Here is a 15955-nt window from a genome sequence, read left to right as displayed (position 1 = left end):
TATAAATTCTATTTATGATCCTGAAGTTAACAGAGAATTAACAATTTCCGATTTTTTTTCAACTAATTAATTTAAAAAAAAAAAAATGCACATACAGAAAATTAAAACAACTCTAAGCGCAATTAATTGAAGTACCTATTGTTTTTAATTTGTAATTTTGAAAAAAATCCAAAAATATTAGACGTCGGCTAATTTCAGTATGATTTTTTTTGCCTTTGATGTTTTAAATACTAGCGCGGTACCAATATTTTGACCAGCTGACTACCCAAGATCTTTCTAATTTATCCGCTGCACCCAATACAAGATGTATAGACATTGCGACATTTATAAATGTATGAGTAACTAAAAAAACTGGCCAATAGGAACGGAGCTATAAACTAGTAGCCAATGAGCGAAGGAGTCTTAAAGTTTAGTGTGTTGGTGGTGTGTCAGGCAGCAAAAGTTAAAGCAACTCGTCACACGCTATTTGATACCTTATATAGAAGAAGACAATTAATATTAAATTATTTAACAAAATAATTACAAATATAAATTAAAAAATGTCTACACTAGCAAGTGCATTGGCCGTTGCTGGACAAAGACAATCCGGTGCTCCAGTTCGTACTCAAAATGGTATTTTATTTTATTATTATAACTAACCTATAACGCATTACCCGGCACGTTTTTGAGACTAATATATTTTATAATTCTTTTAAATGCCCTAATTTATTTCCCAAATATTTTTCCAAAGAAATTTTCAGTATAATATATTTTTTTGTTGCAGTCATGGCCGTGTGTGCGATCGCCAACATGGTGAAGAGCTCCCTCGGGCCTGTGGGCCTCGACAAAATGCTCGTTGATGATATTGGAGTACGTTAATTTTTATATCCTTCATTTTTTTTTTTTTTTTAGGTATTATAGTTTTTAAATTATAAATTAATTTTATTTTAATCAGGACGTCACTGTGACTAATGATGGAGCGACAATTCTTCGTCTTCTAGAGGTTGAACATCCAGCATCACGTATCCTTGTTGAATTGGCTCAATTACAAGATACTGAAGTTGGTGATGGTACAACTTCAGTTGTAAGTTTTTAATTTATTAATTATTATTAAGGCCATTCGCAGACCGTGGCCTCACTTTTTAAAAATTTTAATTATTCAACTTCAGCGCATCAAAGTTTTATAAGTGTGAATGTAGCAGACATCAGACAAATTTTAAATTTCAAATAAATAAAATAAATAATTAGTAAAATAAAATTTTAAAAATGTAAGTGTATTTTTTACAAATATTATTTTTCTAATTATTTACTCTATTTATTCATAGTTTTAATTTTTTCTGATGTCTGCTACATTCACACTCATAAAATTTTATGATCCTGAAGTTAACCGACGTCAAATAATTTTTTGATTTTTTTAAACGATAAGTTATTCTTTAAAAAATAAACTAAACATACACATGTAGAAGTTTGAAAAAACTATAAGTGCAATTTTTTCAAATATTTTTTTAAAAATAGTTTATCTTTTAAAAAAAAAAAATCAAAAAATTATTAGACGTCGGTTAACTTCGGTATCATAAAATTAAAAAAAAATAACTTGGAGCTGATATCAATTGGAAGTTAAACGAAATTTGGAAAATAAATTTGAGTAAAATCATGTCAATTTTATAGTTCGAATTTTCAAATTTTGTAGGCTAAAATTCACTCAACAAAATTTCGTTTAACTCCCAATTGATATCAACTGTAAGTAATTTTTTTAAAATCGATATCAGCAAAATTGCAATTACGATGTCCGTTTTTCAATTAATTAATAACACTTTAATACGGTATGACATTTGAGTCATTGTATATTTTTAAAAAGTGAGGGAGAGACACTGAAAATGCCCTTAATTCATATTTATTTACCTTAACTTTTTATTTATTTATCCAGGTAATTATTGCTGCTGAGTTACTGAAGAGTGCTGATGAATTAGTCAAGCAAAAAATTCATCCCACTACTGTCATCGGTGGGTACAGATTAGCATGCAAGTGAGTATTATTTTATTACTATTAATTTAAATGCAAAAATGATGATTATTAATTATTATTATCATAATTATAATTACAGAGAAGCATGTAAATATATTCAGGAACACTTGACCGTGAGTGTTGATGAGCTGGGAAGAGATTGTTTGGTAAATGTCGCCAAGACATCAATGTCCAGTAAGATAATTGGAGCGGATGCCAATTTCTTCGGCAACATGGTAGTGGATGCTGCGAATGCTATTAAAATAAACGACGGAAAAGGAGGACACATGTACCCGATAAAAGCAGTGAATGTACTGAAAGCTCACGGTAAAAGTGCACGGGAGTCAATTCTCGTACAAGGATACGCCCTCAATTGCATAGTAGCGTCTCAGGCCATGCCGAAGAAAATAGTGAACGCGAAAATCGCTTGTCTGGACTTTTCTCTACAGAAGGCAAAGATGAAGTTGGGCGTTGAGGTTTTGATCACCGACCCAGAGAAACTCGAGTCCGTTCGCCAGCGCGAGATGGACATCACTAAAGAGCGTATCCAGAAGATTCTCAACGCGGGAGCTAATGTAATTTTGCTGTCTGGTGGTATCGATGATTTATGTCTCAAGTACTTTGTCGAGGCCGGCGCTATGGCCGTCAGAAGGTGCAAGAAAGCTGATCTGAAACGGGTCGCTAAAGCTACTGGCGCTCACTTCCTCACTTCGTTGACTAACATGGAGGGTGATGAGACTTTCGAGCCTAATTTCCTTGGTGAAGCTGCTGAAGTTGTCCAGGATGTCATTTGTGACGATGAACTTCTTCTTATTAAAGGGTAACTTTAAATCTTTATAATCATTTTAAAGCCAGTAGTTTAATAATTCGATTTAATTGAATGGTTTATTTTTTTTAGACCAAAAGCCAGGACTGCAGCATCCATAATTCTTCGTGGACCAAACGACTTCTACTGCGATGAAATGGAGCGGTCAATTCATGACGCTCTCTGTGTTGTCAAGCGTGTTCTTGAGAGCAAGAGTGTTGTTGCTGGTGGCGGATGTGTGGAAGCTGCTCTTTCTATTTATCTTGAAAACTTTGCAACATCTTTGGTAGAATTATTTTATTAAAAAAAAAAAAATAATAAATAATTGATACGGTAATGCGTTACAAAAGATGTCTAATTAAATGAAATTTACAGAGTTCAAGGGAACAGCTCGCCATTGCTGAATTTGCACGTTCATTGTTGGTAATTCCAAAAACACTTGCCGTTAATGCTGCCCAAGATTCAACGGATCTCGTTTCTAAATTGCGTGCTTACCACAATTCCAGCCAGACTAGTGTAGATCACGCTAATCTCAAATGGTAAAATATAAAAATTTAATATGATTCAATTCTCCTCTTTATTGGATAGAATTTTTTTCGATGTTTATTAAAACTGTACAACGTTTCGTCAGTTTCCTTCCTCAAGTACTACAATTAAAACATTAAAACACAGTCAGTTCATTATTCTCATTACGAATTAAATAAATTATAAAATTAATTTGAATTATTATACAGCAATCAGTGATAATTTAATTGTCAGATTAAATTCAACCAATTCAAAAACACGTGGTCTATAATTACCTCATTTATAAAAACATCGAATTGTTAAATCCATGAATTATAAAGCAAGCAATTGATACGACTGTTACTAATAATATTTAATTTACTCATTATATTGCACAAAATTTCAATAAACGTCGAAAAAAATTCTATCCAATAAAGAGGAGAATTGAACCATATTGTATAAAAAATGGAAAAGAATCCTAATAACGTTAATAAGTATTTAATTTAATTGTTATAACAAATCATTTTTTTGTAGGGTGGGACTTGATTTAATTGAAGGAACAGTTAAAGACAACAAAAAAGCTGGAGTACTTGAACCCGCTATTTCAAAAATAAAGGCTTTGAAATTCGCCACCGAAGCTGCGATTACTATTCTCCGGATTGACGATATGATAAAACTGGACCCTGAACAAAAGCAAGGAAAATCTTACGGCGATGCTATGGCTGCTGGAGAATTAGAAGATTGAACACTTAATTTCATTATTTTCATCCGAATTCAAATTCATTGTTCAACATTTGAATATTTAAAATCTTTCGCAATAATTTGTAATTAAAGTATCACGTACTTTATTTTATACGAATTTTCATAAAAATATCAAAGTCATTTAAAAAACTTAACTCATTTTGTTGCAATCGTTCCATTTTATTTTTTTTTCAACTCAATAAAATTTCTTCTCATCAGCAGGGAAATTTTATCCGTATTAATTTTGCTTTTAATCACTTACTTATTTTTATAATCAAAGTAATTAAGGTTATCAATTTATATTTTCACTTTTTACAATACAATTAAAATATAAAACACATTGTTTAATAAATGTATTTATAGGAAAATAATTCACTAATAAAGCTTTTCCACTAAACGTAATTTCTTTTTGATTTTTTATTTTCATAAATCTCCACAATTTCCACATTCTCAGACAGTACCCCCCACTTTTTAAAAATTTTCAATTACTCAACTCATGCGCGTATCAAAATTTTATCAATTAATTATCTGTGTAAAAAAAATTGGTTTCAAAAATATTTCAAAAAAGTTCGACATGTGAAACTTCTAAACTAGAGACAGATTAGAATTTTTTTAGAACTTTTGTAACTTTGATAGTGAAAAAAAAAGATTATCTAGGACTTAATTTGAGTGAATTTTGAAAGAAGCTCAAAAACCTCTCGGTAACTCAGAACTTTTTTGAAACGATGGTAAAATGTGTAGTAAAAATACGTTTTAAAAACGTTCTTTCTTGACTAAAAATTCGCTCATGTGAAGTCCAAGATAAACTTTTTTTTTTTACTATCGAAATTACAAAAGTTCCACTCGAAATTCTAATTTGTTTCAATTAGAAGTTCTAAATGTCAACTTTTATGGAATCAATTTTTTTTACATGTACTGAAAGATTGGAACCCGACTGGTTACTGTTCTGCACCTGACTCAGTATAGTGCTGGAAAAAATTGCTCGATTGTGGTGCAGCACCACGCTGATTACTGTGCGGAACCTGACTGAGTGATATCCGCACACGACTTGGTCAAGTTTCGCTAAGTAATCAGTGTGGTGCTGCACCACAATCGAGCATTTTTTCCGGCACCGTACTGAGTCGGGTGCAGAACAGTAACCAGTCGGGTTCCAATCTTTCCGTGTGGGCAAATAAAAATTAAAGCATTAATTGAAAAAAGAGCAGCGTAGATGCAATGTCGCTGAGATGTAGAATTAAAAAAAAATTACTTACAGTTGTCATTAATTAGGAGCTAAACAAAATTTGTCGACTGAATTTCATCCTAAAAATTTTGAAAATTCTAATTATACAATTGACATGAAGGTTTTACTGAAATTTATTTTCCAAATTTCGTTTAACTTCTAATTGATGTCAACTGTAATAAATTTTTTTTTAAATCTACATCTCAGCGAAATTGTCCTCTTCTCAATTAATACTTAAATTTTTTTTCGATTAATTGGTAAAATTTTGATACGCTTATGACAGTTGTCATTGAAAATTTTCAAAAAGTGGAAAGCACTGTCTGAGAATGCCCTTAATTTAAAAAAAAAAAAAAAAGAAACAATAATTTTCAATTTCTTTTGATCTTTATCCATAATATATTACATATATTCTTTAAACTGTATATACTACAGGATAACTGTTTTCTATTTAATAGTTTACATACCATTCATTAATCATTTATCTTTTTTTTTATCATCATTTATAAATCACTTAATCCAATTACAACATTTACTTCAATGAATTTTTAATGACGGTAATGAAAAGATTAATAACATAATAAAATATAATAATGAATCTCATAATATTAGAATAATTGACATTTTAATTTTAAATTTAAATAAAGATAATTTTTTTTTCCAATTTTAATTAACCGGTTGTTAGTCTTCATTTTAATCATTATTACTATTAGTGTTATTGATGCTTAGAATAATTAATAATGATGAAATTTTACAGCGTACATTACATTTTATCATCTATACAACGATATCACACTGCTTTCTTAAAACAAACAGAAAACAACACAATAACATTTGCTTTTTTTTTTTTACAGTAGATGATGAAATGCTGAACCCGTGTAAAAAAAAAAATATTTTTTAAATTTTTAGCGCCGGGAAGTCGAGTTGCCAAAGGACATTTATTATTTTTATCTTGAATTTAATTCAAAAATAATTTTTTTTATCAAACTCAACATAAAATAAATAAATTTCCTCTTTGGGTTTTAGATTTTAAAAATTTAAGACTAAATATCAAAATCGAATCAGTACTTTTGTAGAAAAATTTTTAAAGCGTCAAAAAAGTTGAACAAAATTTCACTACAAAATACTAAGTCGACTTTAATCTCTCGTCTTAAATTTTTAAAACTAAACTTATGGTGCCGTGTCTAAAATTTGAAAATTTTTGGCGGCAATTTTTTTTACACAGGAAGGCCATTATATTTTACATCACAATCATAACATAGTCTTTTGTCGAATAACACCCAATTTTAATTAAATTATCATCGTCATCATCATTTTTTTTTTTATTTTTTAAAATTTTGTCTGGGGCATCTTCAACAAAAAGTTACCACCGATAAATATTTTTTTTTATTAAAATATAAAATAGAAATTGTTAATTTTTTTTTAATTAGTAATTTAATCTTTATAACTTAATAAATAATTAATGAAAAATATAAATCTTTATTTAAATCTTTCATCAATTAATATTTAAAGAAGTAATGATCAACTACCGTAAAATGTATATACCCATATTTATAATCACTTAATAAACTTATCAATTAAATCGTCAATAAGTCTGAATTATATCTGATTATTTAAATAGACTTAAAGCATCGATTTATTCAAATATACTCTTTCTTAAATACTAATTACACTATTTGTTAATAGAACTCAATAGATTAAAATAAAAGATTAAATGAAATAAATATATTTATATTTATATGGTGTGCTCGATGTGATTATTGTGAAAAATAAATTTAATTTAACTGATGATGTGTCATATTCTTTTTTAGTCAACGTATTGAAAGAAATCTTTAGTGAGATTTTTAGTAGAAAAAACCAAGCATTGATTGCCTGACGATAAGGCAACGTCACTGCATCCAACTTCTTTTTTTTTTTACGAAATTGGTGCTGCATTTTATTTTTAAGTAGACTGTAACATCCCGGTTACTTTTATAACGATGGGTTTTCCCATTTCGGGCCTTTGGTAACCAAGATTTCGGCATAAGAATATTCCTGGTTCAGTTCTAATACTTGGAATTTCTTCAAAACTAGTAAAGTATAAAACTTTTGTGCAGCCTGTGAGATTAAAAATTAAAAACATTAAATACCTGGACAGATTTATTGTAAATAATTAAAAATTTAAATAAATAATAAAAACTTACCTGTTTTCGTGAATTCTTATACGTCATTTCGTTCAAGCTTAGTCTATCTTTACCATCTAATTTACTTTTAATAACTTGGTACATGTGAGCTGCTCTTTTATTGAGGACACGTTCTTCAAATTGCTCATATGTTTCATCAACTTGTTGTTCCTCTTGCTGCAAAAATAAATAAATAAAATTAAAATATCAAGAAAAATTACTCTCAGAAGGACTAAGAGTTGATAGAGGTCACTTACCGGTCCAACAGAATGAGGGAACTCGTAATCTTCATGATTCCAGGGCGAAGCGGGACCTCTTTCAGAAATACCACCGGGCGTGTGCACGGGCGGTTGATTTTCATCGAAGCCCATGTAGGGAACCTGAGGCTGCGCTTGGTCGTAGCCCATGTTCTCCATCATTGAGTCGGCGGGCGGAAGAGGTTCTTCGCCTAGCAGCGAACTCACTTCCGCAGGAGGAATTTGCGGCATTTCGGGAGTCTCGATAGGAGGCGGTTCTATGTGAGGAATAGAAGGCTCCGCGGGTAGAGATACTTCAGACTGGACTGGAGACTCCGCGGGTGCTGGTACAATCGGTGGGGCAACCGACAATCTTGTCGTGTCGATACTCTCCATCGGCTGTTCTTCTACTGATATTTGGATGGGTGGTCCCGGCGTTCTGATCGGTTGTACTAGAGGTTCTTCGTCCGCGGGAGCTTTGCGTTTGCGGCTCAGCCGTTTGCTGATAGAACTTTGTTCAAAGGCAGCTGGTTCAGCGTCCGCTTCACGCATTTGTTCCAACGATATAGTGTCATCCTCACCGGCCAACCGACCGAAGTCCTCGTGATCGTACGACTTACTCGTCAAGTGTCGTTGGTAATTCTTAAAGAGAACACGGGCGGGAATTGGTCTAGCAGGAAGAGCAAATAATTTTTCAACGCCTCCAGTTTCTTTCCAATGCATAAGTCTTTTGGTAGGCGGCGCGAGATCTAATGTTGTCACAATATCACTTGTATCAGACAATTGTGCTTTCATTTCTTCACCAGATATATTTTTAACTTCATCGACAATAAGTTTACGCTTGCGTTTAGCTTTGGTGAAACCTTTTAATGCCGAGGCATCGACTGGCGCTAAAGCAAAACTCTCTTCTTCGTCATGAAGTAACGTCGTTTGCTCATGTCTTGGAGCCTGTTCAGCCGTGTCAATGGCACTTTCCTCAGGAATTGAAGGAGGTACAGGTGAAAAACGTCGACTAGCAACACTTGCCCGGCCCGCGATTCCATCAACCTGCACAGCAGGAGTAGTTGGACGTGATCCATCGCTGCTCATACCACCCATTGGTGAAGGAGCGCCGCCGAAATGATCACCCATGTCATCATCCGAGTCGTCGTGAACCGATGGGACACCCGGTACAGCAGCCGTCGACTCTTGTTGGTCAGTTATATTGCTGACTTCAGGTACTGGGACCTCACCCATTGGTGCTTCATCAAAAAGACCGCCTTCAAACAGTCCTCCCGATATAATATCCTGACCTAGATGACCACCAAACCCGTCGTCGCGGATAGGAGTGTCAATATCCATCGGCTGTGACGTAGATGTACCCGCCACAGGTTCTTTTTCTTTGGGCTCCAGCGCTGCCTCAATACTAGGCCCGTCACTAAACAACATATGGCTCTGGTCGAGCTGCGTCTCCATCGTCGAGCCGTGTCTCAACAACTCCGGCGGCTCGGCATCGAAACTCATGTCCCCGAAGCCCTGGTCGTGCGTCACCAGAGAGAGATTCCCGTAGTCCTCCCGCATCGTGATCTCCTCGACTCGAGACTGGTTCAAACTGAACTGAGCCTCAATGTCGACGTCTTTCAGCTCAGGCATCGCCGTATCAAAGTCATGGAACACTTCCGGGAGTGTAATCGCCGTAACAGCAGCCTCCCTGTGTTCCTCGGGTAAGTCGACCATACCCGGTCTAAAGGCCATTTTTATTTTTACAAACGCCTCATTACAATCCGCCAGCAAATATTTTGCTTTCCGAGAGTAAATCCGAACAACTCCCAGCAGAAGATGTCCTGAGGTTCTCAAAGCCATTTTAACCTAAAATTACATCAGTTAATAATTAATACAACCGTACTTAGTATCAGTTATTAAAAAATAACAATCAGTGTTATGAAATAAAGTCTTTAGTAAAATAAATATTACCTTTGGCTGCAAAATACCATCGACAGATTTTTCAATATTTGTTTCAAAAACATGTGCTTTAGTTAATTTTTTATCCCAATGAGCCGCCAACCAGATTCGGGCCAACGGGCCCTTTTTGGCCAGTACAAAATGTGCATAAAACATGATTGCTTATCTAATTCCAACTACTTCCTGCAAAAAAAAATATGTAGTAATTAAAAATAAATAAAAATAATTAATATCAATAACTATCATCACTTAACGTACAATTTCAAGTACTATCGGGGTTAGCCTCAATGTTTATGTTGACAAACTATCCCAGTTTTAAATGAAAAATAAAAAAATACACCAGGAATTAAAATGAAAATATTTTTTAAATAAATTCTAAAACATTTTAGCGGTGAAATCATAATTAATAAAAAAACAATTGAATATTTAAAAATATCAATATGGTGTTGGTTGGTTTGGACTAAAATTTGTCAACAAAAACTTGTAAGATGGCGTCGAGAACTTAAGTTTTGGCGGTTACAAATAATACTTACCAATATAAACGTATTATCATCGTAAAAATAACAACAAATGGTGTTTTATTAATCGGACAATCAAGTTTCACAATAACATAACATTTTTTAAACAATAATATGATAATAATTGCAATTTATACACATAATTATCGCTAGCGAAAATACATACGCAACGGGCGCGTTGCAGCGCGTCTTCAGACTGGTGATTTACTTGATAAGTTTACCAACCTCAGGTAAATTATTTTTTTACCAGTAAAAAAGTCTCCAGTGTAGCCACCTGCTTCCAACCCGCCATTTTTTAACTTATTCAAATGTTCTGTTTATTTATTTAAATAATTTACAGTTTTTTAAATAATTTTTCCATTATTTAAATTTCGCGGGATTTTTATTTTTTTAAATAATTGATTAGATTTATTTTAATTAAATTTATTAACTAAAAGTGAGGTGGTAATTAGCCAGTTGAGTGTAAGTACTTGTATATATTTACCGTTCGTGTGTCCACCAGATTCCAACCCGCCATTTTTTGAATTATTCATATTTTCTTTATTTCAATTATTTATTTAAATAATTTCTAGCGTTTTTAAAAAAATTTATCCATTATTTAAATTTCGCGGGAAATTTATTATTTAAATAATTAACTAGATTTATTTAAATTAAATTTATGAATTAAAAGTGAGTTGGTAATTCGCCAGTCGAGTGTGAGTACATTTTTATTTACGTTATAATTTTTCTTCGGCATGTCCAAGTGAATAAAAGTTTTTAAATAATAAAACTAAAAACAATAGAGTAAAAATGTTGACACGTAAATTAATAGTGAGGCAAAAATTGCCACGACATATTTATATAAAAACAAGTGGTAATAATTATTCAACAACCGAAGTACAGACAGAAGTAATCACACCACTGGAAGTGAGGTTATCAGAGCACAAACCTCAGCTGAAACGCCGCCCGCCGTTTGCAAAAGGTCTTTTTGTCGGTAAATATGACATTGAGTTTGCAGCATTCCCAGAGCCGCAGACGCACGAGAGGCACAAAGAATTCTTCGAGTGGTTGAAGCCTGTCGAGGAGTACATGTCGACCAACATCAACCAGGAAGCTATTGATCAGACTGGTAAGATTCCGCGTGACGTAATCGAAGATCTTAAGGACCTAGATGTTCTCCGAGCTGCTGTGCCAGATGAGTACAAAGGTCTGGGTTTGAATCACAGCGAGTTGTCCAAGTTGATAGAGACACTGGCTTTTGTGCCTCCACTGGGTGCTTATCTGGCAAAACAGAGCCAGGCGGTGAAAGTGATCACTGAGAATGCATCCGATACACAAAAGGAAAATTATTTAACGAGAATAGCCAGTGGTGAAATAAATCCTACGGTTTGTATATCAGAGAACACCCAGGGGTCCAATGCCGCTGCTATTGAGTGCACTGCTGAGCGTTCGTTGGATGACAAGCACTGGGTTTTAAATGGATCAAAAACTTTCGTGGCGAATGCTGATGATTCAAATCTATTTGTCGTCTTTGCTGAGTGCGTTGAGCTCGGAAGACGTTTCGACAAAGAGGACATGGTGACTGCCTTCTTGGTAGAAAAAGATTTCGGTGGTATCACCGTACACGAGCCGGTACAATCGATGGGTCTCCGGGGAGTTACCATGAGCCAGGTGACTTTTAAAAATACTCTGGTGCCTATCAACAACGTCATCGGGGATATTGGTTCAGCAAACGAGTTCTTCACGAGTGTCTACAGCGAAGGAAAAGAATTCATCGGCAGCCAGGCGATTGGTTTGACTAAAAATTTCTTGCAGGCGCTTATCAAAAATCTTAAATCCGACAAAGACTTCAACGCCGCCCTGTTCAAAAGCGACTCGGTCCAAGAAATAATTGCTAAAATATGCTGCAGTATATTCGCGATGGAGAGCGTAGTTTATTTGACCACGGGAATAATCGACAGCTACGCGAACCAGGACTGCAATTTAGAAAAATGTATCACTGAAGCTTTCTGCACTGAGACCTGTATCAAGAGTATTCTGCTGGGAGTCCCACTACTTGGAGCTGCTTCTTTTCTAAAAGGAAATGGTATCGAAAGACTGATAAGAGACGCGATGTGTCTCACCAGCTTCGACGGTTCTTTGCTCAACACCAAAGCAGTAATCGCTCTCCAGGGTCTGCAGCACACGGGAAATAAATTGGGTGACCAGGTGATAATCGAGAGAAACCCGCTCATGTTCCCGAAGGAAATTCTCGCAATGATGGTAAAATTCAAGAGGAGGAAAAGTTTATACATACCCGACAACTTGCATCCTTCACTGCAACCAACTGCTACAATACTTGAGGAATCGATTATCGATTTCGAGAAAATGATCAGGACAGTTATCATCCGTAATGGCCAGCAAGTGATGGACAGACAGATGGAACTTCGTAGAATTGCTGAAGTAGGCACATACTTGTACGTTATTGCTGCTATTCTCGCCCGCTCCTCCAGGTCTTACTGTCTGGGGATGAGAGACAGCGAAAAGGAAATAAAGATGGCTCAGGTCTTCGGGTACGCGCTCTACCAGAAAGCCAAGCAGCTGATCGCCGACCTGGACTACGGCGACTGGATCAACGGCGACTACTTGCTCAAAGAAATAGCCGACTCGGCATTCGAAAAAGACAAATACTTTGTCGAGCATCCGTTAGCAAGAGCCTTTTAATATAATTATTAATTATTAGATATTAAATATTATTTATACGATTAAATTTATAACGCGCATTTTAATCCTCGTACATTCGTTATCTGTAGGCTGTAACTAATAAATGTAAATAATTAATGAGGAATAAATAATGAACATAAATGTAATCATTTAATTATTATTTTTATTTAATTATTTAATTAATTGATTAGTTTTTGTCTTTCAGTAGTCGACCAACAACAATTAAGTATCACTAGGGCCGACTGTAAGAAGACATTAAGAATCTGATATCCGCCCAAGATAAATTTATTTATATTTTCAAATGCGAACAACTAGTTAGCATATTTATTTCACATTTATTGTAAATTGATATATTGATTTTTTGTATAGAATTCTCAAAAAAGCGTCATTTTTCTAAAATGTATTTTTAAAATACAAATATGGATGACTTTATTCAGCTATTTACATTTAAAATCTTCAAGTACTGTTGATAAATCAATCGACAAGCTAATAGTAGCAGCAGTTGCGATTTATCAAATAAATTTTAGCATAAATTTGAACTTTCGGTATATTAAGTACGCAGTATAGGGTAGAGGTGCAACTTTGGCCCAGTTTTGGACACAAAAAATTAAAATAGAATAATTTGTAAGACGCAATGACAATTAATTTTTGAAATTTTTTCAAGTACTTTCATCCCACTATTAAAATAGAAATTTTAATTTATACTTTTTTAGTAATTAAAATAAATGACACTGGAGTTAGCCGACGTCTAATAATTTTTGGATTTTTCTAGAAACTATAAATTATGAAAAAAAAAAATATTTCAAAAAATTGCACCTATAGCTTTTTTAATTTTCAACATGTGCATATTTTTAGTTTAGTTTTTTTTTAATTAATATGTTTTAAAAAAATCAAAATTTTTAATTGTCTACAAACATCAGGATCATTAAAATAAAGTATTAAAAAGTGAGGCGAAAAAAATTTTTCGATCGTAAAGCACACTCTGATGCTTCGCATCATGAGTCGTGCAATAAATATCCAAAAATGTATCAGTGGCACCAAATGCTACTTCTACCCTATTTTTACTACGTCTGTTAAATAATCTATTTAATTAATAAATCTAGTGGATATTGATTTGATAAAAATAAATAAAGATGAGAGCTGTATATCTAATTGAGCGGACGGAAGTCTGCGATAGTTAAAAAAAAATAAATGCTAATTATTTATCATTATGGAATTATCGACGAATTGGAATATTGACTAATTATTAATATTATGTTTTTTTTTTATCTCTTTTGGCTTAATTACTATAAACGTTCAGCTTGAACGATCACATATTCCTCTTTGTACGTATCGTTGGCAGACCAGCAGCTGGCTGAACAGGTAAAAATTAATACTGTACCAAAGTCTATCTCGAAGTCGCGTTCTCTGCATGGTACCAGTTTTAATTTAGGTATTATTGTTGACAAGATTTGTAATTCGAAAATTCTTTCAGCTCCGCAGTATTTGCATGGCTCTATATTTGATCCTAATGGATACAGTAACAATGCTGCTGAATTGTCGCGACAATATCTATAAAATAAATACTTTAATTAATAATATTCTATACATTTCCTATAAAATTAAAAAGCTTTAATTTTTTTGTGGCCCCAAATAATAGGGAGCTGGCAATCGGGTACTTGGCGTAGATATAATTTATAATAAATTAAAAACAAACCGTAATAATTGTCCAGGATTTCTTTTAATGCGGCTGTCAAAGTTATGAAACATTTCGTCACCATGTTTAGGTATACTCTTTTCATATTTTTCTTCCATTCCTTTATTATCATTTGCCTGAGGATCTGACTCCCGGTCATTGAACAAATCAGTCGGGTTGCAGCTCTGGTACTGAAGAACAAGATCTCTGACATGCTGATTTATTTCCGGTGACAAGTCTTCTTCGTCGACTCCAATGAACATTTCAACGAAGGAGAGATCGATGGGGGCCTCGATATCTGAGTGCTGCAGCGGGTGAGGAGTGACCCCGTGGAAGAGCTCCATCAGATTGCACTGCGGCTGAGTCGGAGTGTCAATAGACACAACTTCGCCTTCTTCACCCTCTATTTCAGCAGAAGCTTGCGGAGAATCCAGTCTCCCAACAGCTCCACCAACCGGTGACTCAACACTAGCTGGACTGTTGGCATTCGGATCATCAACTCTCAGGTTCGATAAGTCGTCATTTAGTGAATCGTCAATAGACGTGCTCATAAAAAGATGTAACTTGTCAGTGGTGTCATTCATCAGCATGTTGTTGCCATTTTTTTCACACACATTGTCATTACCATCATCTCCCCAGTCATCAGCTTGCGACAACCAGCTAGTCGTCGGCGGAGTTACTGACGACTGTATCGCCGTCTCATTTATACTTTTTTCCTCCAATGACTGGACTCTCAAACACGTCCAGCTCTCGTTTTGATTCCAGCAATTAGGATTTATACACGTAAATATATACAATGTCCTATGATACTTTGAATTATCTAATGGTGCATAAATTTGTACTACTAATAATTGATTTAATCCACATAATTTACATACTGGCGCTGGTAAACTTCCCTCCGTTTTATGCGGGTCCTGTTTAATTTAAATAATAATTTATTGTTGTTATTATTATCAACTTACATAAATAATTTATTTATTAAATTAACTTACCGGTTTACCACCAATCTTATTAGTGGCAAAATTAATAACCGATCGATGTTTTTCACTGATATATTCATCCTCGTATCCCAATTGTACTCTTGATCTGTTTTTATAAGCCATTTAATAAATACTATTATTTAAATTAAATAATAACCCAGTGATTGTTTATTTGTAATAAATAGATATATATATCAACACGCTGTAATAAGCAATTAGCTCACTTGACTTGACTGGGTACTGAAACAAAAACCCAGTGCTCAGCAATGCACGTTGACGACTTAATATAAAATAAATTACGCATGCGCGCGACTGGTTGGTTTATTGATTTTCACAAAAATATTTACAAAATTAATTAATTAACGGGTAAATTAAATTAATGAGACATTATTATTTAAAATAATAATAAATTCATTACTTGCTGAGTAATTACCTGCTAATAATTCATTTTAAATCCTCGTTATTTATTTTTAACGCAAAAAGGTTAAGCGGCCGACTTTATCGGCTTC

General features: G+C 33.9%; 4 protein-coding genes across 6 annotated transcripts; 2 read left to right on the top strand and 2 right to left on the bottom strand.

Annotated features, from left to right (window-relative positions):
- Positions 1 to 416: 416 nt before the first annotated feature.
- On the top strand, positions 417 to 4188 carry LOC130676425 (T-complex protein 1 subunit alpha). The gene is made up of 8 exons (XM_057482608.1): positions 417 to 612; positions 764 to 849; positions 935 to 1063; positions 1907 to 2004; positions 2084 to 2803; positions 2882 to 3074; positions 3164 to 3327; positions 3827 to 4188. Exons 1-8 carry the CDS (start codon positions 540 to 542, stop codon positions 4035 to 4037), a joined length of 1674 nt encoding a protein of 557 aa, XP_057338591.1. The 5' UTR covers positions 417 to 539; the 3' UTR covers positions 4038 to 4188.
- Positions 4189 to 5620: 1432 nt separating this feature from the next.
- Positions 5621 to 10317, bottom strand: LOC130676424 (double-strand-break repair protein rad21 homolog). 2 transcript variants are annotated; one of them, XM_057482606.1, is made up of 5 exons: positions 10125 to 10317; positions 9604 to 9774; positions 7672 to 9498; positions 7436 to 7591; positions 5621 to 7349 (listed from the first exon to the last, which is right to left on the bottom strand). In XM_057482606.1, exons 2-5 carry the CDS (start codon positions 9745 to 9747, stop codon positions 7224 to 7226), a joined length of 2253 nt encoding a protein of 750 aa, XP_057338589.1. In that variant the 5' UTR covers positions 9748 to 9774; positions 10125 to 10317; the 3' UTR covers positions 5621 to 7223. The 2 variants fall into 2 exon arrangements, with proteins under 2 accessions (XP_057338589.1, XP_057338590.1); XM_057482607.1 differs by lacking the exon at positions 10125 to 10317 and adding an exon at positions 9850 to 9969.
- A 458-nt stretch (positions 10318 to 10775) lies between these two features.
- LOC130676170 (complex I assembly factor ACAD9, mitochondrial-like) lies at positions 10776 to 12933 on the top strand. The gene has a single exon (XM_057482201.1). The coding sequence runs from the start codon at positions 10899 to 10901 to the stop codon at positions 12789 to 12791; it is 1893 nt and encodes a 630-aa protein (XP_057338184.1). The 5' UTR covers positions 10776 to 10898; the 3' UTR covers positions 12792 to 12933.
- A 7-nt stretch (positions 12934 to 12940) lies between these two features.
- On the bottom strand, positions 12941 to 15897 carry LOC130676172 (programmed cell death protein 2-like). Of its 2 annotated transcripts, XM_057482206.1 has the most exons (4): positions 15880 to 15897; positions 15459 to 15686; positions 14488 to 15380; positions 12941 to 14342 (listed from the first exon to the last, which is right to left on the bottom strand). In XM_057482206.1, the coding sequence occupies exons 2-4, from the start codon at positions 15567 to 15569 to the stop codon at positions 14078 to 14080; spliced, it is 1269 nt and encodes a 422-aa protein (XP_057338189.1). In that variant the 5' UTR covers positions 15570 to 15686; positions 15880 to 15897; the 3' UTR covers positions 12941 to 14077. The 2 variants fall into 2 exon arrangements, with proteins under 2 accessions (XP_057338189.1, XP_057338188.1); XM_057482205.1 differs by lacking the exon at positions 15880 to 15897 and having other exon boundaries at positions 15459 to 15716.
- Between the last annotated feature and the right edge of the window lie 58 nt (positions 15898 to 15955).

This window comes from Microplitis mediator, chromosome 10 (assembly GCF_029852145.1).
Source record: "Microplitis mediator isolate UGA2020A chromosome 10, iyMicMedi2.1, whole genome shotgun sequence".
Taxonomy (NCBI): Eukaryota; Metazoa; Arthropoda; class Insecta; order Hymenoptera; family Braconidae; genus Microplitis; species Microplitis mediator.
Note: the sequence above shows the minus strand (reverse complement) of the source record. Positions and strands in the feature narration are given on the sequence as shown.

Coding starts and splice junctions, on each gene's coding strand:
- LOC130676425 (XM_057482608.1), top strand. CDS start 540: ATGTCTACACTAGCAAGTGCATTGGCCGTTGCTGGACAAAGACAATCC. Junction 613..763: donor TCCAGTTCGTACTCAAAATG/GTATTTTATTTT, acceptor TTTTTGTTGCAG/TCATGGCCGTGTGTGCGATC. Junction 2,804..2,881: donor GAACTTCTTCTTATTAAAGG/GTAACTTTAAAT, acceptor TATTTTTTTTAG/ACCAAAAGCCAGGACTGCAG.
- LOC130676424 (XM_057482606.1), bottom strand. CDS start 9,747: ATGTTTTATGCACATTTTGTACTGGCCAAAAAGGGCCCGTTGGCCCGA. Junction 9,499..9,603: donor ATGGTATTTTGCAGCCAAAG/GTAATATTTATT, acceptor ATGTAATTTTAG/GTTAAAATGGCTTTGAGAAC. Junction 7,350..7,435: donor ATAAGAATTCACGAAAACAG/GTAAGTTTTTAT, acceptor TTAATCTCACAG/GCTGCACAAAAGTTTTATAC.
- LOC130676170 (XM_057482201.1), top strand. CDS start 10,899: ATGTTGACACGTAAATTAATAGTGAGGCAAAAATTGCCACGACATATT.
- LOC130676172 (XM_057482206.1), bottom strand. CDS start 15,569: ATGGCTTATAAAAACAGATCAAGAGTACAATTGGGATACGAGGATGAA. Junction 15,381..15,458: donor ATAAGATTGGTGGTAAACCG/GTAAGTTAATTT, acceptor TAAATTAAACAG/GACCCGCATAAAACGGAGGG. Junction 14,343..14,487: donor AATCCTGGACAATTATTACG/GTTTGTTTTTAA, acceptor TTTATTTTATAG/ATATTGTCGCGACAATTCAG.